The sequence below is a fragment of the Lynx canadensis genome, chromosome B1, assembly GCF_007474595.2.
Source record: "Lynx canadensis isolate LIC74 chromosome B1, mLynCan4.pri.v2, whole genome shotgun sequence".
In the NCBI taxonomy this organism is placed as follows: Eukaryota; Metazoa; Chordata; class Mammalia; order Carnivora; family Felidae; genus Lynx; species Lynx canadensis.
Genome location: NC_044306.2, coordinates 202,537,395 through 202,562,347, shown reverse-complemented (window position 1 = coordinate 202,562,347; position 24,953 = coordinate 202,537,395). Strand labels below are relative to the sequence as shown.

The 24,953-nt window shown below is 61.3% G+C and overlaps 1 protein-coding gene across 9 annotated transcripts in view; it reads left to right on the top strand.

Moving 5' to 3' along the window:
* ABLIM2 (actin binding LIM protein family member 2) overlaps positions 1–24,953 on the top strand; it is a 90,055-nt gene that overhangs the window by 43,225 nt on the left and 21,877 nt on the right. For 3 of the 9 annotated variants that reach the window (XR_003968520.1, XM_030314277.1, XM_030314281.1), the window contains 6 exons: positions 426–524; positions 6,910–7,011; positions 7,452–7,505; positions 12,498–12,617; positions 13,652–13,704; positions 14,430–14,571. Coding sequence is in view for 8 of the 9 variants with exons in the window: in XM_030314277.1 (XP_030170137.1) it covers positions 426–524; positions 6,910–7,011; positions 7,452–7,505; positions 12,498–12,617; positions 13,652–13,704; positions 14,430–14,571 (570 nt within the window). In the remaining variant the exon portion in view is untranslated. The remainder of the gene's footprint in view (positions 1–425; positions 525–6,909; positions 7,012–7,451; positions 7,506–12,497; positions 12,618–13,651; positions 13,705–14,429; positions 14,572–24,953) is intronic. The other 6 variants (XM_030314275.1, XM_030314276.1, XM_030314280.1 and 3 more) reach the window with 6 other exon arrangements.

The following is a 24,953-nucleotide window of genomic DNA, read 5'->3' as shown; positions in this document are numbered from 1 at the left end:
CCTGGCCGGGTGGCCACCTCCAAGAGCTGAGACGTGCACCTCAGCGGGGCGAGGCCGGGCGACCGTCCCGTGCCCGCTCGCCCCGGCCTAGCCAGCCGCTCTCCGCCTGTCCTTGATCCCACGGAACACCCCCCCCACCCGGGGTGGAGTGACAGGCAGGCCTCCGGGGGCCGGTGGCGGCCGTCCGGCCACGCTGGGGGCTGCCGCCCTGTCCCCTAGAGAGCGGGCTCCCCCCCCCCCAGCGGGACCCGGAGCCGACCGAGCTAAAGCGTCCTCGGTGACTCCCCCTCAGGTGCCTCAAAATGGTGCGCTTTCTTCGGGAGAGGAAGCAAAATGTTCCTAGCAGAGCGGGGCCTAGGAATATTTTGTGGCTTTGCGGCCGGCGAGCACGGGGTGGACTCTGACTTGCTCTCTGTTGCCCGCAGCTGGTACTGTGAGTGTTGGTACCAGTAGCTGCCTGTCCCTGTCCCAACACCCAAGCCCTACATCCGTGTTCAGACATCATTACATCCCCTACTTCCGAGGTAAGGTGCGCAGTGCCGCGGGCTGTGGGCGCTCGCAGGGCATCCCGCCACGCGTCTGTGTCTCGCTGTCCCGTGTCCGCCGCATGGCTTCCCCGAGCCCTGTGTGTCCGCCCGTGCCCCTTGCTGTGTGTCTCGTGAGTCCAGCTCCGTCTCTGTCGGTGTGTAAATGTTCCTGGGAGGAGGACGTGGGCAGCTCGTGGCGAGAGGAGCGAGCGGTGAGGGCGGAGCTCGAGCCGAAGGGACAGGAGGCGAGGCGGTCCCCGGCGCCCGGCCCCGGGGCCCATTGTGACAGCCCTCGCCCGTTGCCCGTGTTCCTTCCCACGTCAGCTGCGAGGGGCAGAGGGACCGCTCCCGGCTGTTACCTAGAGCAAAGCACAGGCGGCCGTGACGCGTCCGTGGCCTCGGGCTCAGGGTGGCGGGGGCAGGATGCGCCCGGACAGGCTCCGAGGTCCCGCCTCCTCCCAGGGTGCAGACGGCCCGCCGTTCGCATCCCTGCAGGGGCATCGTCGGACGCAAATCACACCAGGGAGATGGCCAAGCTCTTCTGCACGTTGGGAACTGAATTGCGTCCGCCTCTGGAGATGGGTCCTCGGGAGGCCGTCAGGGTTACCCCAAGTCGCTAAGGCGAGGCCCTGATCGGTGGCCTTACGAGAAGCGGAAGAGGCACCAGGACGTCTCTCTCGCTCTCGCTGCACGTGCTCGGAGGAAAGACCGTGAGGCCACGTGAGGCCAGGGTGGCCGCCTGCGAGCGGGGAGGTGGGCCCTCGCCGCACACCAGACCCCGCCACAATTTGGCGTGGGACTTGCAGCCTCCAGAACCGCGAGAAACACGTGTCTGTTGCTGAAGCCGCCCGGTGCGGCACTTTGTCGAGAGGCCCTAGTGGCCGGAGACACCCTAGGGAGACCCTCGAGGCGTTAGAGGAAGCAGGTAGGATGTTCTTGCTGACGCCCCCGAGATGCACGAAGTCCCCAGCCCGTACCGCGCCGGGTGGAAGACGTCGACCCGAAGGGACCGGGAGGCGAGCCAAGCTCAGCTGGATCGTTCCACCGTGTGTCGGTCTCAGACGGGGCTCGTCGGAACTTGTGCGTCCCCCGCGTACTCACCGGTCGTGTCGGTGCGAGCCCTGTCAGTCGGCTGGGAGGAGAGCCCCTGACCACCGCCACGGGTCCTTACGGTGCCTGTGCCGGCTCCGCTGGTCGCGCTGACTCTCTGGAAAAGCAGCAGAGCCGGAAATGGCGCGCCCCGCCCCCGTGCGTGGGAAAGCCGGAAATGGTGCACCCCGGGCGTGGGAAAGTAGCCAGCACGGCCTTGCCACACGCATCTGCGTGGCACGTGAGTGTCGAATGACCAAGAGGCACACGGAACACTCACTGCAAAGCAGAGTGAATTTGACTGTTAGGTCACCAGGGAGACGTGTCTGCTCCCTTTGCTCACACGTCCAAAGGCCCTGGGCACACGGCTCCCCCCCCCCCAACAACCACCGCCACCTGCCGTGGCCCCGTTTTGGGTGGGGCTGTTCCCCCGGGGGGCTCTGGTCGAGGCGTGGCCCGCAGACCACAGGCTGGGAGCAGACCCTGTGAGCCTCCTCTGCTCCTTTCTGACCCTCCACCCTCGAGTTCTTTCCGTGCCTGGGTGAGGAGAGCCACGTGGACCCTCGGCCAAGGGCAGACACCCCGGGGGGCGCCTCAGACCTGCAGCACGCCTGCTCCGGGCGGGTCGGGGGGAGCAGCACCCCGTCCTCAGCCCCGTTGAGAGGGGGCCGGGGAGAGGCAGCCCCACTGTCCTCGGACAAGAGCAGCGAGGCCCTTCCCTCCATCCCGTGTGGGAGAAGACTGTGCAGACAGACCCCGCCCCCCGCCCCCCGCCCCCCAAAATATGGTCCAGAAACTATTTCCTGGCTGGGCCAAGGGCATCCCCCACGGGCAGGGGCTCAGTCCCCATGCGGTGCGGTGGCCGGGTGGGTGGACACAGGCACCCACCCAGTGTGGGGCCTTTGAGGCCCGTGTCTGCCCTGGCTCCCTCCTGGCTGCGTTGGCCACCAATTCCCTTTGTCAGAGGTCAGACGCAGCCTCCCCACCCTCCTCTCGGGGTCAGACGTGGGGGACCCCGGCTCTGCCCCACACCCAACTTCCAGGGCCATGTGTGACCTGGGGTTTGCCCAGCCTCTTTCCAGGACTCACCCCAGAGGAGACCGAGGCTCAGAGAGACCCGGGCCCTGAAATCCCAAAGCTCCTTGGGACAGACCCGAGTCAGGCTCCCGTTCACAAGCCGTGTCCACCACAGGTCCCGGGTCCACCTCAGAGGCCACACCGAGGGAGCCTGTGCCCTTCTCCTTGATGCTCGTTCAGCCCCGCGCTCTAGTGCGTCCCAGCCTATGGGCGTTCCAGTGGCCAGCTGTGCCCACGGCCTGCCCTCCTCCAGCTGGTCACGGCCCTGGGTCTACCCACAGTCCCTGGAAAAGCTGTTCCTGGCCTCTCCTCATCCCTCCTTAGCATCCCTGACTCCACTAGGTGGAAATTTCCCTAAGAATGCTGCTGTGGCCGGAGGGCTCCCCGAGGGGAGGCATGCCCTCCCCACGGCCAGCACCTGCCCTGACCCGCCAGATGCTGACAAGGGCCCCTTGCTTCCCTCCTCTTTCCCTGCTGGACGCCCCTCCCGGTCACACCTACCCACCCCTGTCTCCGTGCCTAGGGCTGCCCCTCCACCAAGACCTTGCCCACAGCAGCAGTGCTGATGGTAGTCTGGTACACTTTAGTATGAATTCCAGGCGGTGTGAGGCTTAAGGCTGACCTCTCACCTGTTAAGGAGTGGGCAGGTGTGGGAGGCGGTTGCTGCTGGGATCTCTTCACTGGGCAGCTGCCACCCAGCGAGCCTCCTCCCCACGAGGCATGGGAGGGAGAGGAGGGAAGGGGCTTCTGGTGCAGAGCCTCAGGTCAGGGTCCTCTTCCCACCGCTCGCTGCGCCCCAGAGGTACCTCTCCATCTGGCCCCAATCCCTGGGCCATGCGCCTTACCGGATGGTCGTGGTCGAGGCTCAGGGGGCCTGTGGCGGAGCACTGCACACGCGAGGACCCCCTCACGCCTCGGTGTCCGTCCTTAACGCTCCCCTGTGCACGGATGGGGGCTGGCCTTGCTTCTGGCCGCCTGGAGAGGAGCCAACTGGGGGCAAAGATGGGACAACTGAAGAGTGGACTGAATGAAGAGTATTGACTGTAACCCAAGGTGTGCGATGAGGGTCCGTGAGTCCACGCTGACACGAATACATAAAGGCGGGAGAAGGGACAGGTCTCTCCCCTGCAGATGAACCTCCAGTGATCTACGTGGAGACACCACCCCCGAGGAGGGGGGCTCCCTCCCCAGTCCTCACGTGGGCACTGAGCGCCGTGACCTCCCCGCTAAGAGCGCAGCGCGGGACGGCGGGGAGGGGGCCGTGCCGTGGGGAAGCCCGGCAAACCCGGCCGCGGCCGGGGGGTCAAGGTCAGCATCCCGGTGACGGCGGGTGCCCTTGACGGGACGCGAGGAGAGGGCACTCCACCACCCCGGTCTTCCTCCCGGGGACCCGCGATCCCCGTGTAAACACGGGAGACGATCAGACGAGTCCCGGCCGAGGGACCTCGCACACAACCCCTGGCCGGGACTCCTCGCAGAAATCGTCACAACATGGCAAGTCTGAGGAGCCGTCCCAGCCCCGAGGAGCCGGGAGACGGGCGGACAAAGTGTCCCGTGATGTCCTGGGTGGGCTCCTGGGCAGGGAGGGGACATTAGGGGAAGTAAGGAAATCCGAACAAAGTGTGGCGTTCAGAGAGTACCAAAGTGGCAATGCACGGCTGTGACGTGGGCCCTGAACCGGCGGAGACTGGCCAAGAGCACACAGGAGCCTCTGCACAGCCTGAAACGCCTCCACAATAAATCACTTACTTAACTTTTAAAAGGAAGAAGCGCCCCCGTCCCCCAGTAGAGCTCAGGTTCTGCCCTCCTTCCTGAACTGCCTCCAGAAGCCACGAGCCTCCTCAGAAGGGGCTTCTGTGCCTTTTCAAAGTCACCGCACAGCCAGGCTCTCCTCTGGGTTTCCCACATCTGTGGTGACATCAGTGGTTTGGGGTTTTTACCCTGAAGGCCCACGGGGGAAGCTGGCCCCTGGGGCATGACGGGAGCCTCTAGAGGGACTCGGCGAGCGGGCCGGAGCTGGGTCTCACCGGGGCCCTGGCACCTGTCACCCAGACCCTCCCGGCCCCGCCCTCCTGCAGATGGGAGCTGAGGTGGTGGGAGCCCTGCAGGGCCGACGCGGGCCGAGCACCACAACGGGCCCTGGAGGTTGACGTTGGCGGTGTGCGATCGTGAAGTGACGAAGCGAGTCCAGAGAAGGGAGTGGTCAGCAGTGGCCTGTGTCTTCCGGGGAAGCTGGGTACTGGAGCCTTGAGCCAGGAAGGGTCTTGACTAGCGGGGAAGATCACAAAGGGGGTTCTGGCGGGGGCGGGGAGGGGAAGGAGGGCTGGGGGACGTGGGACAAGGTGGCAGAGTTTGGTGACCAGTGCGTCCCTGGATGGCAGGTGCGGGCGGGCATGACGGGCCACTGTTTCTGTGTCCCCACCTGCCTCTGGGTCTTGTGCCCTGTGAGTACCCGAGGGACGCTGCGGGCGCTCCCCAGACAGATCGGCACATGTACACGGGGCTTGCGTGTGATGTAAGAGGGCACCGCACTGTAGGCTTGGGGACTGGGGGGACAGGAGCCCTCAGGAGCCTATGTTTGATGGCCTGGGGCCGCCTGGGCAAGAGCTGGGTGGACCAGGGCCAGTGAATTCCGGGCAGAAGGAAACGAGCTGTTCGAAGCCCCCCGGATTCTACGGGCCAGCCCGGAGCACGCCCAGCTTAGCCATGACACCCCAAATGCGCCGTCCTCCGCTGCTCTGGAGCTCGTGCAAGTGGATTTTTTCAAGCCTGTGCTTCCGCCACGTTTCTCTGCCCTTGGGGACGGATCCAGTCGCAGCCACAGTTGGTAGAACCAACCCGCGGTTTCCTTTGTGTGCGTGGGGCGTGGCTTCCCCCGGGAGCTGAGAAATGGCCCGGATTGGCGAAGAGCTCTGGAAGGCTCCGTGCCGCACACTGGAGGGGCGTGGCTCAGGAGAAGGCGGGGTTCACGCTGCGCCAGGGGGCAGTCACCTGCCTGAAACGCGATCGGCGCCGCCGATGGGCGAAATTGGAGCCCAGGCGTGGGAAGATGCTCGAAGCTGCGGTCAGCAGCCCGTTTTGTGGTCTCAGCCCACACAGGCGTGCCCGCACGCCCTCCCCGGTTCCCAGTGCACCTGCCCCGGGCCACAGCTCGCTCTGAGCCCACGCCCGCCGCGCCCTCCTTGTTAGCCACCGTGCGGCCCCCTGCCAGTCCACTCCCAGCCCCGCGGAAGGGCTGCTTCACTTCCCCGTCACCTTGGGGTCCCGATGCTACAACGCCCAGAGCTCCTTCCGAGGCAGGAGAGCCCCTTGCGTTCGCCAGGCCGCGATCTGAGGCAGCACAGGGTTCCTGAGGCGAACGGGAAAGGAAACGAGGTGTGCCTTATGCGTGTCTTGCTAAAACGAGCCGTAAACCTCATCATCCGAAGTGTTCGGTGCCCATCGCATTCTGTCTATCATGCCATTCCTCAAATAGGTACCTGTAGGGCGGGGAGGTTCCCCGGGGGCAGGGGGGCGGGGGGACCGTGGCCGCCTAAACTTGTGACTTGATAATCCAACCTTGTTCACAACTCAGAAATTACAAATCCACACGGGACAAGGGATGGGAGCCAGAATTGGAGAATTTTCATTTGATTTGCCAAAAATAGCTTTATCCGGGAGCATGGCAGCTGACACCAACTTTCTCTTATTCTCCTGCGGCTCGTAAAAGTTTACTCCGTGGCTTTGAGGGACAGATTCTGTGACCTTGCACTGGATGATTAATCCGCGGGTTTTCCAAGCAAGCGGCATCTTCTTACACAAGGATACTCAGAAAGGGAGGCTTTGGTTTTGGTGGCTTTGCAGTTTGCTGGATGCAGGCATCAGCCGTGGCTGAGCAGCGGGCCAGCTGTGCACCCCAAGGAGAGTGGGGGGCCCGCCCAGAGCCAGGCCAGCCTTCCCACGAACTAGCAACCAGCAAACCGTTTGCCTTCAAGGCCACTATTCCTTCGCCACGGGGCCGTTGGACGGGGTCCACCCAGGTTGGATTAACAAGCCATGGGGCCCGGTCTGGAAATGTCAGCGGGGGCCACCCTCCCTTCCCTGTGCAGAGGGGTGGGGGTGGGGGGCCCCACCAGGCAGGGGAGAGGGCTCGCTGGGAACAAGTGTTCCTATTTGACGTACTCTCCTTTCCCTTCCCCTTCCTCCCTTCTGCCCGTCTTTGCTCTTCCGTCTGGAGGCAGTGAAAGTGGCCGGAGCACCCCCAGCCTCTCGGTGCTCTCAGACAGCAAGCCTCCCCCCTGCACCTACCAGCAGGCGCCTCGCCACTTCCACGTCCCAGGTAGGCACCCAGGACGCGCGGTCGGGCTCGCCATGCAGAGCGTCTGTTTGCACGGAAGGGCCGTGGTTCCCAAGCCTCTCCGCCCCCCGCCCCCAATTCTGCGGGTTTGCACACCCCGCAGCTGGCGTGTGTTTGAGCTTCTCCCGAAGCCATACAAGCACGAGGGAGACGTTTTTGCCCTCCTGGAAATGTGCTGGAGGGAAGGCGCTGTCCGGCCGGCTGTGCACCTTAGCCGCCTCCCTCCCTCTGCCCCTTGAACTAGGTTCTGGTATCGGGCTGGGCGACGCTTAGCTTGCGGTGTGGGTCCCGGGCGTCAGTCACCTGTGGGGCGCCAGATCCTTTCTGGCCACTTAGGACCTGGTGCCTGAGGGCTGACGTGGGACGGAAACCTCCAGTCTGCTGGCTCACCCTGCTCTTCTCCTCTCTCTCTTCTTTCCCAGACACTGGCGTAAAAGATAACATCTATAGGAAACCCCCCATCTACAAACAGCATGGTACAGTCAGCTCTCCTCTGTCGCTGGCTCCCTGCATGCCTGTCGCACCCTCTTGCTGTGACCCGACGGGCGATGGGGAAGGCACCGCGGGCAGTCTTGAATGTTACATGTGTTCGCTAGCAGGCTCCCGGGAGCCTCTTCTCAAATCGCTACAGAGGGTGCCCCTGAGTAAGGGCGCCTCTGTGTGTCGTAAGGCCGAGGCTGACACGCGTCGCTGGGCTCGGGGTGGGTGTTCACAACCGAGAGCGGGTTTCCATGAAAACTGCTTCGCTTTTTTAAAAATTTACTTAACGTTTATTTATTTCGGGAGGGAGACAGAGCATAAGCAGGGGAGGGGCACAGAGAGAGAGGGAGACACAGAATCCGAAGCAGGCTCCAGGCTCCGAGCCGTCAGCACAGGGCCCGACGCGGGGCTCGAACTCACGGACCGCGAGATCACGACCTGAGCCGAAGTCGGACGCCCAACCGACTGAGCCCCCCAGGCGCCCCAACACTGTTTCACTCTGAGTGAAGCAGCCAGATTGGCTTTAACCAAGGTGGTGGGGGACAAAGGCTTCTTGGACCACAGCCCAACCCAGCCTGATTTTTGGGAAACGTAACAAACCAGATTTAGTCATTGATTCCTGCGTGTTAGGAATTTCTGACGATAGAATGAATAGCTAGTTTTCAGGTAAAGAGATTGTTGCCTCAACAGATAGGGGCTGGGGACGTCTAGCAGCGAGGGGGTCCCCTCAGCCCCCAGTTTCCCTCTCTAAGCGAGGGGACTGCCCGCCTCCGCTCCACCAGAGTCTGCCCGCCTGGGACAGGTGCACAGGCAGCACGTGGTTAGAGCCACGGAGCAGGAAGCAGAAGGCTCAAGGTCTCCCCCCTCTGTTTCTTGATGGAATTTCTGGGTGATTTGGGCATGTTACTTCACCATCCCGAGCCTCTGTTTCCTCATCTGCAAAATGGGACCGAGCCCTGCGCCCCGCCCTTTCCACAGGCCGGTTCTGAGACCGGATGGAATAATGAATGTGGAAATGCATTATAAACCGTGACGTGCTGTGCACGTGACGGGGAGATGGGGAGAGGAATTCTCACATTTACGGTTCTTGTCCAGATGCACCCAGAGAAAACAGCCACGTCCCATGTTGACCACTGCATCACTCACTGTGAGACGGAATCCCGTAAGAGTGCGCTTTCTGTGACTTACTGCTAAATCAGTGCTCTGACCGTACAGACGACAAGGTTCTTACTTTTTCCTTGATTGCAGTAGGCCCTGTGCTTTGCGCATGCACTTGTCTCCTCTCGGAGAGTGGATTCCACTCTCGGGTGCCGAGAGGGCGGTGACTTTCATACCGTGGCCTCTCAGCCGGGGAAGCTTGGAGCACAGATCTCCCAGAGGGATCAGAGAGGGGTGGGCTAGTTAGACGCCAGGGCTCTTAGAGATTGTCCAGACCAGCCCCCTCTTGTTACCGGTGGGGAGCCCTGAGGCCCAGCTGAAGGAAGGAGCCGTCGCGTTAAGTGCCGTCTTTACGTCACGGCACCCGTGTTCGAGCCTGCGTGGAAAGCGGCGTGTTCTGTGCTTGGCCCACAAGTGGGATTCACAGACTTGGCCTTTTATTAACCTCAAACATGTAATTAACACACGTGGTAGAGGAGGGCCCGGCTCCTTAGAAAGTGGAAGAGGCCGTAAATCAGATAATGAACCTGCTCAACGACATCTGAAAGCCAGTTCGGAGCCAGAGGACTTCCGACATTAAGTCCTTTGATTAGATCGCCCAAGGGAGACATTTGATTTTTACCGTTACCAGCGATAATCCTGGTGCTGTTGTTTTTAAACTGGATACGAAGGCCCCTCCTACCCAAAAGCGAGTGAATTCCAGTATAACGGAGCCCCGAGCCATGACTGAAGCCCATTGATTTCGGGCATCTGGCGTGTCGAGTCTTTTATCAAGGAAGCTCTGTGGACTATTGGCCACATTCCAGGGATAAACACGAATGAAGTCTCTCCCTTTGTGCATGGACATGGGCTGTGAATGGAGGGGTCAGCATGGGCGTGCACTGTCCTTGACCAGGCTTCCTTCCGTAGCGCTCGGAAAATGATGGTTGTGTTAGGATGCATTTGGTTTTGAACATATTTGAGATGTTTGGATTACAAGATTTCCCCCATCCAGGTGAGCACATCCTGTCGGAAGTATGTGTGTGTGAGCGTGTGCGTGTGTTGTGAGCGTGTGTGAGTGCCTGTGTATGCACCCCCCCCACTATGTTGAGCAAAGTGACCACCCATCATCTCGCAGGAGAGAGGAGTGTAGTTCAGGTTTAAGAAGCCAGTCTTTGACTCTCCACCTGTCTTGGGACCCTCTGGGTGATGATGTTAAGTCACTGGACCATTTACCTACTTTAAGATAACATATCCATTTAACTACTTTAAGATGATACATCCAACCAGTTTAAAAATCATAGTTTTTTTTTAATTTTTTGTTTGAGCTTATTTATTTTGAGAGAGAGAGAGACAGCGTGAGTGGGGGAGGGGCAGGGAGAGAGGGAGAGAGAGAGGATCCCAAGCAGGCTCCACACCGCCAGCACAGAACCTGATGCGGGGCTTGAACTCACGAAACCGCGAGATCATGACCTGAGCTGAAACCAAGAGTCGGACGCTTAACCGACTGAGCCACCCAGGCGCCCCTAAAAATCAGTTTTTAATCAACGCATTTACTTTCCAATTCCCTGTTTCCAACCCATAAAAGGTTTTTGTCGTGGTTGCTTTTAATTAGCATCCCGCTTTTCTGGGGCTCGCGTCCCATTCCTATTTGGGGGGAAGCGAGCCTCCAGCCTGCCGGCTGAGGACAAGGGCGGTTAGCGCCCCATCGGCCGCCGTGAATGTATCCCTGCTCTGCACAGACACTCCATGGTGTCAGCGCTTCTCCTGTTGGCCACTCTGAGGGGGGCACTGAGCCTGGGGACGAGAAGTGGCCACTCTGTGGCCCAGCTGGGGCTCACCCCCAGGTCTGCCTGACCCCCGACCTCCAGCCCCCGACCTTTCTGCTCTCGTACAGCATTTAGGGCCCGTCGGTATATTCTTGTACTGTATTCGTTCCAGTTCTGGTTGGTTGTGATTTAACGGCTTTAAAAAAAAAAATAGTAAGACAGAAGAAAGGAAGCAAAAGGGAGTGAATGGAAAATAGGAAAACAGTGGGGGGACAGGCCAGGCCAGGACGAGAAAAGCCCTTTCCTGCACAGTCAGGGACAGACGCGGAGCAGGGCCAGCCGTGAGACGCTGAGCGCGGGCAGGACCAGGGCGCTGTGCTGGGGAGCCCGGTGACCTTGGTGAGGCAGGCACGACTCCGGCCTCGGCCGCTCCCCGTCCCCGCCTGAGAGTGGCCTCCAGGCTGCTCTGCCATCGAGCTTTGATGCGAGGCGCAGAGCGGAGCTTTCCGGCGGTGGATGCCCCGGGTGGGGCAAAGCTGTGCTAGGTTTCAGACTGCTCCAAATGAATTCCAGAGGAAAACAGAACACGTTCCCCGCACCCTCCCCCTCCCAGGAAGCCGAGTGTCCAGACGCAGGCACAGGACTTGCATTTCCCCAAACGCTGTCTCATTTGTAAGCCAACAGAGCTCTCGGCCGGCGGCCGTGGGAGTCGAAGTCCCTGCCCAGGAGCCCTGCACCTGCAGCCGCCCCGCTGGCGAAGGAAGGGTGCTCGCTCCATCCTCCCGCCCGGGCCAGACAGCAGACGTGGCCCCGTGGGGCGTGCACGCTGTTCCTCTGGTCCCTGGTGTGAAACGGGAAGTGATCGCTTCTCGTGTGTCTCTGGGATTCCTTTGTGGTGAGGTTGAGTCTCGTCTTGGGGGTTTGGGAAACGTGTCTTGGGATGAGAGGAAAGAGAAGGCAGGTGGACCGTGGGTCCAGAAAGAAACTCGGAAGCCTGCCACCCTCCTGGGGATGCCTCCGACGGAGGGTCCCCGGGGTTGTCCCAGGAGGGCTCCTCACGGCAGACGCATCCCAGGCTCGGAGGGAACTGCCTGGTGTCTTAGGACACACACAACCCGATTTCCTGGCCGTCTTCTGCCCACACTGTGAGACACCCTACTGCCAGTCGGCCTCAAAGCTGGCCTCTTGTTTTCTCCTGCTTTTTCCAGACCTCTCCCAGCGTGTTACCGCATCCACATACGTTATCTCACAGATCCTTGCAACTTGAGGGTGGGCGTCACTTGCCCACTTTACAGATCAGGAAACTGAGGCTCGGGGTTGTTAAGGAAGCAGGCCACAAACGATACAAAATTCTGGGTTCCTGTATTTTCCTCCCCCTGCTTCCGCATCTTAGAATCTGTCGTGTGTGTCTCCGGCTGGCACACTTAGCCTTTGGAAAGCCCCCAGACATGTGTGGCCTACCCTGTCACCCACGGCTGTGCGACCTCCTCAGACCCAAGATGGCCTCTGGTCCCTGTGGCCTGAAGTCCAAGGGCTAGGATTTCACGTCCCAAAGAGCCCCTTGGCTTTTTTTTTTTACACTCGCAAATTACCCCCACTGTGGGGTAATTTGGGGGCCCCCGAGGGCTCGTGAGAGGTGCGCTCACTGACTCACCCGTGAACCCAGCCCTGGAGGCCTTCTCTGGGCTGGGCGATGGCTGCGCTCCCAGGGCTCCAAGTAGCCACTAGCCTGATTGTCCCCAGGGCTTGCTGGGCCGCTGGCTGCCAGGAGTCTTGGCTGATGTACGGCCAGACCCTCGGGGCTCTGCTACCCAGCGAAGGCCGTTGTCTGGGCAACGGGCGAGCCCTGGCTGGTGGGCGTGCGTCCGCCTCGGTTCCCTGCCCCCTGCTCTCTGCCCGTCACGGTGCTTGTCACGCAAGCTGGCTGTAAATTGGCCTCCAGGAGTGGAGAGAGCAGGGTTTTCATTTTCACGCTGGAAAATCACTGTCTCTCCTGGAAGAAGGAGAAACAGGTGGCCGTCAGGAGTAATGAGATGTCAGCGTATCCAGAACGCTCTTCAACTGTGACCTTATCTTGTCAAGGTCCTGTAGCCCAATCCCCAATTTCCAAGCTCTCGGGCCTGATGTCAGTCTTGTCCTTGGTGGTGCACAAGGCAGGGTGCTCCAAAAGGCTAGAAGGTCCAAGCCCTCCGCGGGCTTCAGGTAAGAAGCCCACCCCTGGCATGTCCTTCCCGTGGCCTCGGTCCCCGTGGAGGGTGGGGAAGGACGCTGGGGTTCTCCTTTCAGCGTCCGTGCATGAGGGTCCGTGTTCTTGTATGGGAAGTCCCGAGTCAGATCCTGAGAACTGTCGGGATGCCCTTGTACGATTTGCTTGATCAGACGTCCTTGGAGGTGATGTCAGCCCAGCTGGGTGACAACCCCCACCCCCACCGAGAAAAAAAAAAAAAAGCCCAGTGGAGAATACAGACTCCTTCCTCCTCACCTCCAAATAGCTCTCTCGGTAGGCACACTACTGCGAAGTGGACTTTCGCTTGCTCGAGTCCGCTGAGGTCGCCTCTGGCTATATGTCGTACGTCCTTTCCTGCTCTTCGAGGACCTTCTCCAGGGGCAGAACTCACTGACTGTTGTGTGCTCTGCGGGCGGCAGGAAGCGAGGGGGGCAGACAGAGGGAGGACTTTGGAGACAGACCATCTGGGTTCAAATGTCAGCCTCTGCCAGCCCCCATCCATGGTCTTGAGCAAGGCCATCATGTCTCTGAGCCTCAGTCTCCCGATCTGTGAAAGGGGTTGCATGGGCATGAGCGGTAGTGCCTTACTGGCTGAGTCGGACACAGTAGGCGCTGGTTGGCCAAAACCTCCTCTTACTTTATGTTAACCTGGGAAAGCAGAGAATGCGTTCTTCCAAAGGCCAAGCGGCCGCATCGGAACACACGGCTCGATCTCTCTGTTGTGTGTGGAGGGCGGGGGATTGGCTGGAGTTTTAAGAGCTCGTCCCTGTGCACACCACTCTTGGTTTTAAGAATCGTCACACGTGAGGGCGCGTGGCCGCTGCCCACGGTGTCCCCGCGGGAGCCTTCTCCAGCGTGTCCTGTCCCCCAGCCCTGAAAAGGCACTCGTAGCGTTGACCTTGGCTTGATCACCCTCTGTCTCTGAGCACACTGTGGAGCGGGAGTGCTGTGGCGGGGAGGTGCGGCCCAGATGACGCATTGCCCTGACAAGCCGCCTCTTCCCTTCCAGCCGCGAGGCGACCGGACGGCGAGGACGGCAGTTTCGAGCAGGATAACAGGAAGGTAATACGGGGGCAGGTCTGGTTTAAGGCCGCCCTGCCCGGAGGGAGCCTGGTTTCGTGGGGATTCTCCGGCGGAAACCTCAGGTCCCCTCGCTGACATTCTGCTCCTGGTTGGGTCCCACGAGGCTGTACGCCCCAGGGGCCAGATTTACGAGGTGCCTCCCGCCCCCAGCCTCCTCCTCACACGCAGGACTAGCTCGTCTCCTGCCAAAGTCCCCCTTAGGCGCCCGTGTCACTTTCCTGGTTCTATAACTGAGCAGATGTCCGAAAATAAAGGAAAATACGTCAGCGTGTGTTCGGGGGGCACCTGGGGTGATTGCTCGAGATCGGGCTTGGCGGAGCGCTCCGTAAAGGGTCCGAGGGTAAATATTTAGGGCTTGGGGGCCGTGCCGTCTCTGGTGCGGCTCTTTTGCTGTGAAAACAGCCAGGGGTGGAGCCTGGAGTCACGGGCACGGCCGCGTCCCGCAACGTGTCAACTACGAAAGCGGGCTGCGGGCAGGGTTTGGCCCCCCGGGCTGAGTTTCCGCAGCCGCCCCCGGCTGGAGAGCCAGGGCCCTTGTCGTCAAGGGAGGGAGGCGTGTGCGGAGAGAGCCCACACCTGGCTCCCCGCCCCCCGTGCACCGCCTCGAGAAGCCCTGGCCTCCTCGAACCCATTTTCTCGTCTGTAAAATGGGGCAGTGCCGCAGCCGATGACCTGGAAATTCGGTGACTTGTTTTTTCTCTCAGCAGAAGACCGACTGGCTGTTTCTCAAGGGGGACGCAGACACTAGGACTCATTCTCCAGACCTAGACAGCCAGTCTTTGTCCCTCAGTAGCGGGACCGATAGAGACCCTCTCCAAACAATGCAAGGGGACAACCTTTACTCACGTGAGTGGTTCTTTTGAGCAGAGAGCTGTACGCGTGGCTTGCAAGGCCTCGCAGCAAAGGGGCCCCGCAGCCTGGAACCCGTCCCCCCAGATCCAAGACTTGCTCGTTAAAAAAAAATACATAAGAGCAAACCAGGTAGGAGTGAGGACCCTTTTCTGTTTGAGTTTCCCTCGGACATCGTTAGCTGGCGAGCTGCCAGCGGGCATGCTGGCTTGTCTCCTGGAACATTCCGGAGCTGGCCAGAGCCCAGAAAGCCAAATGGGGCTCCCGGGCTCTTTGGCAGAGAAGGCGTCTCGGGCCGCCAGGCTGGAAGCTGAGGGCCCGTTTCCCAGAGCAGACGTAAGCATGGTCCAGGCAGGGGAGTCCAGACTGGGAGTCAATGACAGGGCACTGCCACCCGGTGCTGGTCCTGAGCAGAGATCCGGGGACTGGGGGCTTCCCGTCCCCAGGGAGCACAGATGACGACTGTCTGGCTCTGGGGGCCGTGAGGGCTGGATTAGGAGTGGTTTTCAGATGTAGGGCGAGGCTCCACACGGTATTCTAGAGGCTGTGAGTTCCCGGGGAGACCACGGCCAGCTACAGGGGGATGCCCCCGGGAGGTCTGGACGTGGTCTTCGGGCCCCAGAGGGGCCGTGGGTGGTGCCCGGTGGGTGAGCGTGAGGCGGGGCGCGAAAGCGAAGGATGGGGACGGGCGTGAGAAGGCAGAGAGCGCAGCGGATGCCGGCTGGGCCGCTCCTTCGTCGCGGGGCCTCTGTCCCACCCACCTGCCTGGCCGGGCGGGTAGAGACCAGAGGAGGGGACACGCACGCACAGCCAGCGCTCTGCCTGGCCCATAGTAGGTGCTCAGCGAACAGACCGTCATTGTCATCCTCACCTCCATGACTGAGCCGTAACGGGGCTGACAAATGAAAGCCTTCGCGGGCAGGGGAGGGGTGAAGAAGGCCGGGCATCGCTGATGGTTGGAAAAGAGCCCCAAGCACAGCAAAGACGCACCGTTTCGTGGATGAGCTTCGTAAGCAGACATCTGTGAGCCCACCCCAGCCCCGCCTCGCGCCTCCGGCCCTGCCTGGGGTGCAGCCTTCTAAATGTGGGGATCTCTGGGCCGGGGCAAAGGGTGGATGTCACCGCGGGAAGGCCACACCAAAGCAGTCCCCCAGAGTGACCCGTCCACCACGGGGGCACCCCTCCCGGCTGCCCGTACCGCCCGCAGGCGGGGTGCAGGCCCGGGGCCGGTCCCAGCACGACCCACCGACCGGGCAGCCGCAGTCCGTCCCCCAGCCCGTCTCTCCTGCAGGCACCCGGCGCCCTGGGTGGCGCGGGACTGACACCCGGGCCCCGGGCCGTTGCTGCTTTGTGTTCCCTTGTTTCTCACGGCAGCTGTTTTGGAAGGCGGTGCCTCCAGCCGCCCTCCTGTGCCCGGGTGTCGTGGCGTTCCCGGCGAGGCCCAGGAGCTCTCAGGAAGCCAGTGTCTGGGGACGTCAGGGTGGCCCTTTCCAGCCTTCCGCCCTCTGCTTGCTGGGCGGGGCTCGGCCCCTCGCCTCCCGCTGACCCAGGGATCCCCACTTAGGCTCGCAGGCCACCCGCGGGAGGAGGGGCACCATGCGGGGAGAGGCCGAGGCAGGAGACGGGCTGCCGGTGGGGACCTCCTCGTGCCGCCACCTGCCGTGTGCCCCGTGCATGCTGCCTTCACCCCAGGAGCGGTGTGAGCTCGCCTGCACCTGCTGCAACCAGGTGCCCCGGGTGTCCCAGAGGTGGAGGACCCCGGCTAGGCCCGAGGCTGTGTGCGCTGATTTGATCGGCCAGTCACACACCTGCAAGGTCTTGTTTCGGCCCCGCCCCCACTGTTGCCGCCCCATCACTGGGGCACAGGCAGGCGACCACAGATTGGGGGAGGGGGGTGCTGGTGCTTCTCATCCCGGCACACCTGGCCTTCAGGAATCACCTGGCCTGTGCCAGAATCCACCATCTAACTGGGGAGGTTCCTCCAAAGTGCATACAACGTGTGTGTGTGTGTGTGTGTGTGTGTGTGTGTGTGGCCTTCCCTTTACCGATGCTTGCTTCTGGCAATCACCATGGTTCTGTCATTCCTTCACTTTCTACGGTGTCCCGATGTCGGCTCCTCTGAGCAGAAAGCCCACTGTGCTATCACACGTGTCCTGAAGACACTGCCTTGTTTACCGATGTGCATGGACCCAGGCTGCTGGCCATGCCCACATCGAGCGTGCCTTGCCAGCTGCCAGCCGATTGAGAAATTCGGGCGGGGTGGGCAGCACCCAGAATCCGAGGGCCAGGTCCCCTCTTTGCCCGGGGCTCCTTGGACTATCCCCGAGCAGCTCCCAACGTGAGTGCATCGACACCGGTCCCATTGGGAGATGACTGTTCTTGAACGAAGCAGTTGCACACGGCAAGGCACGCCCAGCCGCGTCCCTGGGACACCCATCTGTAGCGCGCCCAAGGAAGGTAGGATTATGACACTCAACACAGTGGGCGCTCAATAAATGTTTGTTGAATTGAGATGCATTAAATTCAACGGGTATTTATTGAGCACCCACTCTGTGCCAGACGCTGTGTGGGGCGCGAAGGGGGGCACCGAGAAGACGAGAGCGGCCCCCGCCCCGGAGAAGCATACAGGGCGCGAGAGAGGCGGAGACGCCGGCGGGAACGAGCACACGTGCATCCCGCCGCCACCCACCGGGGGCCTCCGAGGGTGACGGGGAGGGGGCACGGCTCATGCCACCCATGACACCGTCGGCACATCTCACCTGGGGCTGAGCTCATCATTCAGTGCTTCATCCATCCCTCCACCAAACATTTATTGAGCACCTACCATGTGCAGGACATGGTGCTAGGCAGCAGACAGGCGGAGGGGAGTGTGGCTCAGGGAAGCAGATGACTGAGGCGCAGTGACAGAGCAGCGCGGACCCCCCTCCTTTGTGGCAGCGGCTCTCCGCTCGCACCGTCACCCCTTCTGAAGAGGGTCTCGTTGAAATATGAGAGACTGCTTTTATTTTCCTTTATCCTACACCCAGGGTCCTATCTGGACCGTGTGTCTGGTACGTTGTGGCACCAGTGAAGCTGACTTTGGCACGGGGAAGGGTGGCACGGAGCGCTTGTTAGAAGCAGAGGGTCTTGAGCCCCCAGAAGAACACGAGGCGACGTGAGCCCCCTTCCGCAGCCTGAACCCTGCGGACGGGCCTGCTGCCTGCCCTGGGTCCCACGTTCCGAGCCCCTGAGGTTCTGCCTTCTCCTTTGAGGTCCCCCACGACGCCCTCTGCGTGGTCAGGGAGGTGTCGGCATAAAACAAAGCCCCAGCCGGCTGGAGACCCCACCCGGAGGACTCGGGGACCCCTAGAAAGACCCCAGCGCTTCTGAAGGAACAGGCCCTTCCTCAGGCCCCAGCACATGTGAGGGATGGAGAAGGGGCCGGGGGGGCGGGGGGAAGCTCTGCTTTGGAAACTGAGGCAGCACAGATGATGGTCCCTGTGGCTTTGGCTTTTGCGTCCCCTTCTGTGTGTCCCTCCCTGTGGAGTCCCGTGTTTGATGGGACGCGCTGGTCTTCGCCCGGGGTCCTGGTGTGGGGCCTGGCCGCGGTCGCCTCCCTGGGTCCCTCCCAGCGCCCACGGGCACGGGGGTTAGGAGACAGGGCTCTGCGGCAGCTTGCTACCGGCCTGAGGTTTGGTCAGAGGTGGCCTTTCTCCCGTCCCCTGTCACTCCTCTGGAGTTGCAGGATGGCAACAATTGCTCCCACGTGTCCCAGTCCACGACTGAAAGAAAGAGACCCCGATTCGCCGTCGGCCGGTCTCGTGACAGCATCTGGTTCACGTGGGCCCCGCGGCCCCCGGGGGTGGCTCCACAAACCTCAGGACTGAAGAACAACGTCAGGGCTGTTTCCTCCCTCACGACGGGCCAGACGAGGCCCAGGGGGAGGGCGCCACCCTCCCGACCTTCGGCAGATACCTTCCCGAGCACCTTCCGTATTCAGGCCCCGCCGTAGGTGCTGGGGGTAGAGCAGAGGCCCGAAGAGATGACACCCTGGCCCGAGGAGCCCAGCTGCTCGTGGGGTGGGGGCTCAGGAGCAGAGTTAGAAACTAAGTTCCATCAATGCCGTGCAGGTAAGGAGGCCAGGAGGTGCTGGGGACAGTCTTCAATACGGCGGCCGGGGAAGGGAGACCATATCTGAGCGAGACTCGAGGGGGTATAGGCTCGAACCAAGTGGACACTTAGAGGAAGCCTGGCAGGCTTGTGGGTGGCAAGGGGGCCCGTCTGGTAGGGGTGAGGGCTGCGATGCGCGGGGTCACGGGGGACTCGGTCACCCGGGGACGACTCCAGCCTGGCGTCCAAATGGAGCTGTGGTCCTGGAGGGTTCCCGGCAGAGCCCTGACCTCGTCGGGCCTGGGTGGGGGCACGAAAGACCATGTGAGGCCATTGCCATCTTCCAGGTTGGGGGACAGTTACTGGGAGGGTGTCCTGTGGGTGTGCATTCCTAGCAGAGGGTTCCTTTGGGGAAGGTGTCCTGGGGGGGTGTGTTCCTGGGGGAGAGTGTCCGGGGACAGGGTGTCCTATGGGGAGGGTGTCTTGGGGGGGTTTCCCTGGGGGGGCATCCTGGGGGATTGCCCTAGGGGAGAGGGTCCTTGGGGGTGCTAGGGGGGTGTCCCCGGGGGGTGTTCTAAGCAGCACACGCGGCAGGTACAAACGAGCTGAGGTGAGAAGTGGGGTGGCCATTTGGGAAACAGGAGGCCAGTGGAGTGGCAGGGGAGGGACCAGCCGGGACCGAGCTGGTCTGTCGTGGTGCCAGGAAGCTTCTCTGTCTGCTGAAGAACGGGCCAGCGGTGCAGGGGTGCGGGCAGGGGGACGAGGCAGTCCGTTCTACGTATGGAAAACCAGGACGGACGGGCAACTTCACAGAGGGTAGAATGGAGTCTGCCAGGCCAGGAAACGAGGGATTGGGGTGTCCACGGAAGCAGCGGGGAGCCCCTTGAGTGGTCTGAATGGCAGGACCCTGTGTGAGCAGGTAAGGCTCGTGTGGCCGGGGGGACGGAATCAGGAGTGACGTGGGGTAGATGGAGGTGCCTTTCTTCAGAGATAGGGAAAGAACCAGGTGGTTCTGGGAGGAGCCCATCGAGCCGGAAGCCTGAACATCCAGGCCCAGCTGGAGGCGGGCGGACGGCTGGGGGCTCAGGAGACGTGTGAGCTCCCAGCAGAGTCCCCGAGGGTCCTCAGCGCCCAGAGGCGAGTGGGTAGCCTGAGGCCCAGGACTTTCCGCAGACGGGTGCCCGATAGACCCGTGTTCCTGAGATCGTAGCACGTTCTCCAGAGGGTCTGAGGCCCAAATAAGGTGTGGTCCTCTGGGTTTACTCCCAGCCCCCTCTGGGTCCTTCTGTTTTTCGTCTCTGCTGAATCCTGGAGGAAAGGGGAGAGAAAGAGTGGGCGGGCGGGCAAGGCGCCGTGTTGGGGCACAAGGAGACCCAGATGAGCCACTAGGGATGAAGACAGCCACGGCTAGGGGAGTGGGCCACGGGAGCCAGGGGCGGGGGAGGGGGGGGCGGCCACCTGATCAGCAGGTGGTTAGGTCAGCTGGCGTGGAGGCTGCTGGGGAGGGCGTGGCCAGCCGCGTCTTTCTGCAAGACCGTGGCCTCCAGCTGCATGGACAGATCGCTCTCTTTCTCTGCTCCCGTCCGGTCCCTAGAAAGAGCAGTGGACCCGCCAGACGTCACGGAGGGGACCCTGACCCAGAAAACCCTGTTGGCCCCTCATCGCTAGAGACCACCCCAGCTGCGAGAGTGGGGCACCCCGGGGCAAAGCCCACCGCCCTTTGATGGGGGTTGGCTGGGGACTCTTTGCTTTTAGCCAGATCCCCTGTGTAACCGCTTCCCAGCAGGCCTGCCCTCGGGGACCGGGCGGGGTGCGGCGTCTGAGTGGTGGGCAGGGGCATAAGCCGAAGGCAGTGCCGTGTTCCTGGAAAGGAGCCGGTGTCTCAGGTCACACTTCTCAGAGCTTCCTTTGCTCCCCTCCGAATCTGCCTTGGGGTCTTGAGACACCCCCACCCAGCTGGAAGCTGGCTCCCCTCCCCCATCCCAGGCCGGGAGCACTTGATCAATGAACGTCTGTGTCCTTTCTCCCCCCCGGGGACGGGGACGGTTAGCGCCTGGGGAGCACTCGCTTCTCAGTGCTCGGCAGTGCTGTGCGCTGGGCTTCGGGGACCAGCCCCCTCCTCTCTTCGTGGGACACAGCATTGCTTCTGGTGGGGGGGGGAGGGGGCATGACAGTGGCTGCCGCTGATACAGGCAGCAACGGTGTCCACGAGGTCACAGGACGGGCCGGCAGGGAGAGTGCTAGATCCGGTGCTGGTCCACTCGGACGTGAATCCCAGCTCGTCACTTGCCTTGTGACTTTGGCACAAAAGCAAACTTGTCAGCTTTGAAAATGGCCTCGTCAGTGGGGATGATCCGGTCGTCCTGGGAGGAAGCACCTGGGCTTTGGGGGCTGACGTGTGGGCACCCGGCATCCTGCGACCTGACCCTTGGGGGATGTCTCGGCAGAGCGCGGTCAAGTCCGTGGCCCGGGTCGCGGTGAGCCTTCCACGGCCCCCTCTCGCCGGCTTCTGAAGCCTGGAGCTTGGACCGTCTTCGGGCCTCCTGTTCACGGTCAATCGGGGTGGAAGGCAGTTCCAGCCGGTGCAGGACCCAAACCTGTGCAGGGCCACACGGCCGCAAAGTCGCGGAGCCACGCGTCAGTGGAAAACCCGTTGTGGTTCTGGCAGAGCTGACAAAGGTCTGCCCAGGGAAGCACCGAGAATGCCAGGTTTGCACCGAGAACGCCTGGAGGCTGTGATGGTCTCGGCTGCTCTCCAGCTGCATCGGGACCAGCCGCCCGCCCCCGAGATCCTCCCCTTGAGGATACTCCAACCGGTCGGAAGCCAGCCCAGAAGAGGCCCAGACCCGAGGAGACCGGGGCCCTGAGAGCGGTCCCGCAGGACGCCAGGGGCAAGGCTGACACCGGTGGGCTTCTGAGAGGAGGTGGCAGGGGAGCCCGTTTGGCGAGGACTCGGGGACGGGTGGGTGTCCAGCACCTGCAGAGCTGATGAGACTGACGACGACCCAGCTGCCGCCTCGTCCGAGGGGCAGTAGACCTGCACGGAGCAGACCTTGACCTTTAGGGGTCATTTGTTCTCACTAGGCTCCCGCTTCGTCACCCGTAAAGGGAGGCCATGTGTAATGGGAAGGCGTATGAGGGTCAGCTAAAGTCTCTGAATGCGTGGGGGGACTTTTTAAACTGGTGGCTCTCAACCCTAGCTGCACATGGGGTCCCTGGGACCTCTAAAATCCACTGATGGCTGGTCCCAGCCCCAGAGAGACCAAGTTTGACGGGTCGACATGGCACCCTGGGGGGGAGAGAGTGGACCCTCCCCTACTATCCCTGCTGGTCCCCACTACGTATAGCCAAACCCCACCCCCCGAAACAATACAGCAGACAGATCACAGAACTCTCAAGGGTGGACAGAGGAGGTGGGCTGGACCCCAGGACTCGAGGGACAACACGGGACCCACGTCTCCCACCTCCCATGCAGGGGCACCAGGGGCCAGGTAGACGTCTCGCTCCCCTGGCCACACCAGCAGATGTGAAGCGGGAGGCCCGCTGGCTCCTGGCAGCCTGGAGGGTGGGCCTGGGAGGCCCTCTCCACCACGGCTGGCATCTCCCACCCCCACCTTGGGGCACGGAGCCACCAGGGAAGCGCATCTCGCCCCCGCAGGCAGTGCCGACAGGCACCGGCTGGACTCGGCCGGTCGCAAGGGCCCTTTGACAAATGTTCTGAAAACTGGCTTGTCCTCGAAGCCACATCCCCCACAAACCCCATCTGCCAAACCCAACCAGGTGGCGGCGGCCTCCGTGGGAGGTTTTCCTGGGACCCGGCGTCCTCGTCCTCCGACGCAAAGTCTCAGATGTCTGGGAGACGATAGAGGACTACTCCAAGAGCCATGAAGATAACAATTTGGGTAAAAACAAGCAACAAACACGACATGGAGAAGGACTGGATGTTGGGGCGCCCGGTGGCTCAGTCCATCGATCCTCCGACTTCGGCTCACGTCATGACCTCACGGTTCGCAAGGTTGAGCCCCGTGTTGGGCTTTCTGCTGTCAGCACGGAGCCTGCTTTGGATCCTCTGTCCCCCTCTCTCTGCACCTTCCTGCTCGCTCGCTCTCTTTCTCTCTCTCACTCACACACACACATAAATATTTAAAAAAAGAACTGGATGTTGGGGTTCCCAGACAAGGACCTTGAGTGCCAGCAATCAGAAGAACACTTCAACAAGCAAGTACAGATACTCTGGAAACAACCAAAAATGTAAAAAAAGAGCCAAACGGAAACGATAGAAATGAAAAAGAAAATAATCAAAATTTTAAAATCATCATGTAGATTCAATAACACAGCAGCAGGACATGACAGAGGAAAGCTAGTGGTCCCGTAGATGGAACAGCAGAAGGGACCCGGTCGGCACAACAGAGAGAAAACAGCAGGAAATAAACGAACGGGGCCTCGGAGACCTGCGGGGCAATACTTGTAGCATTGGAGTCCCAGAAAGAGAGAAGACAGTGGGTTTGAAAAAGTACTCGAGGATGTGGCCGAACACTTACCAGATGTGGCAAAAGATATAAACCTACCGGTTCCAGAAACTGCGTGAGCCCCAAGGGGGATGAGTCCAAGGTAATTCACTCCAGAACCCATCACAATTGAACTTCTAAAATCTAAAGACAGAGGGTCGAAAATCCTGAAAGCAGCCGAGACAGAAGACAGACTCCCTGTAGGGAAACGCCGGTCTGGAGGCAAGCATTTCTCATCAGAAACCACGGGGGCCGAAAGCAAGTTGCTCGTCCGCGTGAATTCCATATTGGGGGAGCACATCCTCCGGGAATGAGTGGGAAACGCAGAAATTCTCGAAGGAAAAGTAAGAAGTTTTCACCAGCAGACGTTCTTTCAAGAACTGTGGGCGGAAGTGGTCCAGGCCGAAAGGAAATGCTAAGAGAAGGTTGGAGCTTCTGAACAGAAAGCCCATCGGAACAGGCAAAAAATGGGGCAAACGTGATTGGCTCTTCTTTTCGTGAGTTTCTGAAATCCTGTTTGAATCCCGGTGAAGCGAAATTTCTAACGTTATCGGATATGGGCGCTCAAGGTAGGTGGAAGGAATAGCTGTGACAAGTGTCACTAAAAAGGAGAACAGGGTGGCCTCTGGGGAGTAGGGTCTCTGCACGAGAAGCAGTAAAATACAGAGGCTGGCACATGGCGGTCCGAACAGGGGACATTGTAACAGCCGTCCGTGTGACAGCAGGGCCTCCAGGTGACGGCTAGAGGTGAGGGCATTGCTGTTCTTGAGGCCCTAAAGCCGTGCTTCCCGAACCGTCACGATGCCCCGGAGGGCTGGTGAAAACCCAGCTCACGGGACCCCAGCCCAGGATTCTGATGCAGGAGGTCGGGGGCGGGGCCTGAGAACTTGTCTTTCTCACCAGTTCCAGGTAAGCCGATGCCGCTAGTCAGGGACCCCGCTTTGAGAACCACTGCCCCGGGCATCTTTGGCTGATAAGGGCCTCCTGTGTCTCGGCGGAGGGTCCCTCAGATCCTCGACCGGACAGCCCCACGTCCCCAAGTGTGCCTGGCTCTGTGTGTAAATTAGGAGGGACCCCAGGACTGTGACTCAGGAGGCCTCATTTGCATCACGGGGCTGGGCGCCCTCGGGCAGCCCCCCCCCCCACCTCCACGATCTCTGAGCCTCGATTCGCCTTCTGTAGAATGGGAAGCTAGTTGATGACCTGGAGGAGGCTTGAGAGAGGCTGGGAGGAAGAGGGACGGCAAGAGTGGGGCTGGCCCCTCGCCCCTCACCCCACTTCTGTCTCCCCTTCCCCCTGTTTTGTGTGTCAGTTCATGTAAAATCTCGCATGGCGAGAGGGCGCCTTTGCTCAAGGAAGCTTGAGAACCCTGCCCTCGATGTGGCAAAAGGCCCTTTCTGACCCGCATCCAGGGCCTTCCCACAGGCCACCCGGGAGCAAACAAGTCCCCAAGACCGGTTCCCCAGCTGAGGCATCGCCTACAGGCTTGCCCGTGTCCACATGCACGCAGAATGTCTCCTTTGTCCTCACAGACTCGGCGAGGACTCCCAGAGACGAGGGCATCTGGATAAGTATCCTTTGCTCAGAGCAGGGCCGTCCTGGAGTGGGTGGGTGGGCAGTTCTGTGCGCGGCACCCAGCTCATCTGAGGCCCTGTCCTCCGCCCTTGGTCCGGTGTGCACATGGCCTTGTGGACGCAGAGACGTGCTCCGCCCCCCGCCGGGCCCAGCAGCCTGGAGGCTCCCGGGGTACGTTGCTGCCTGGGCTGCTGGGTCCCGGCCCGG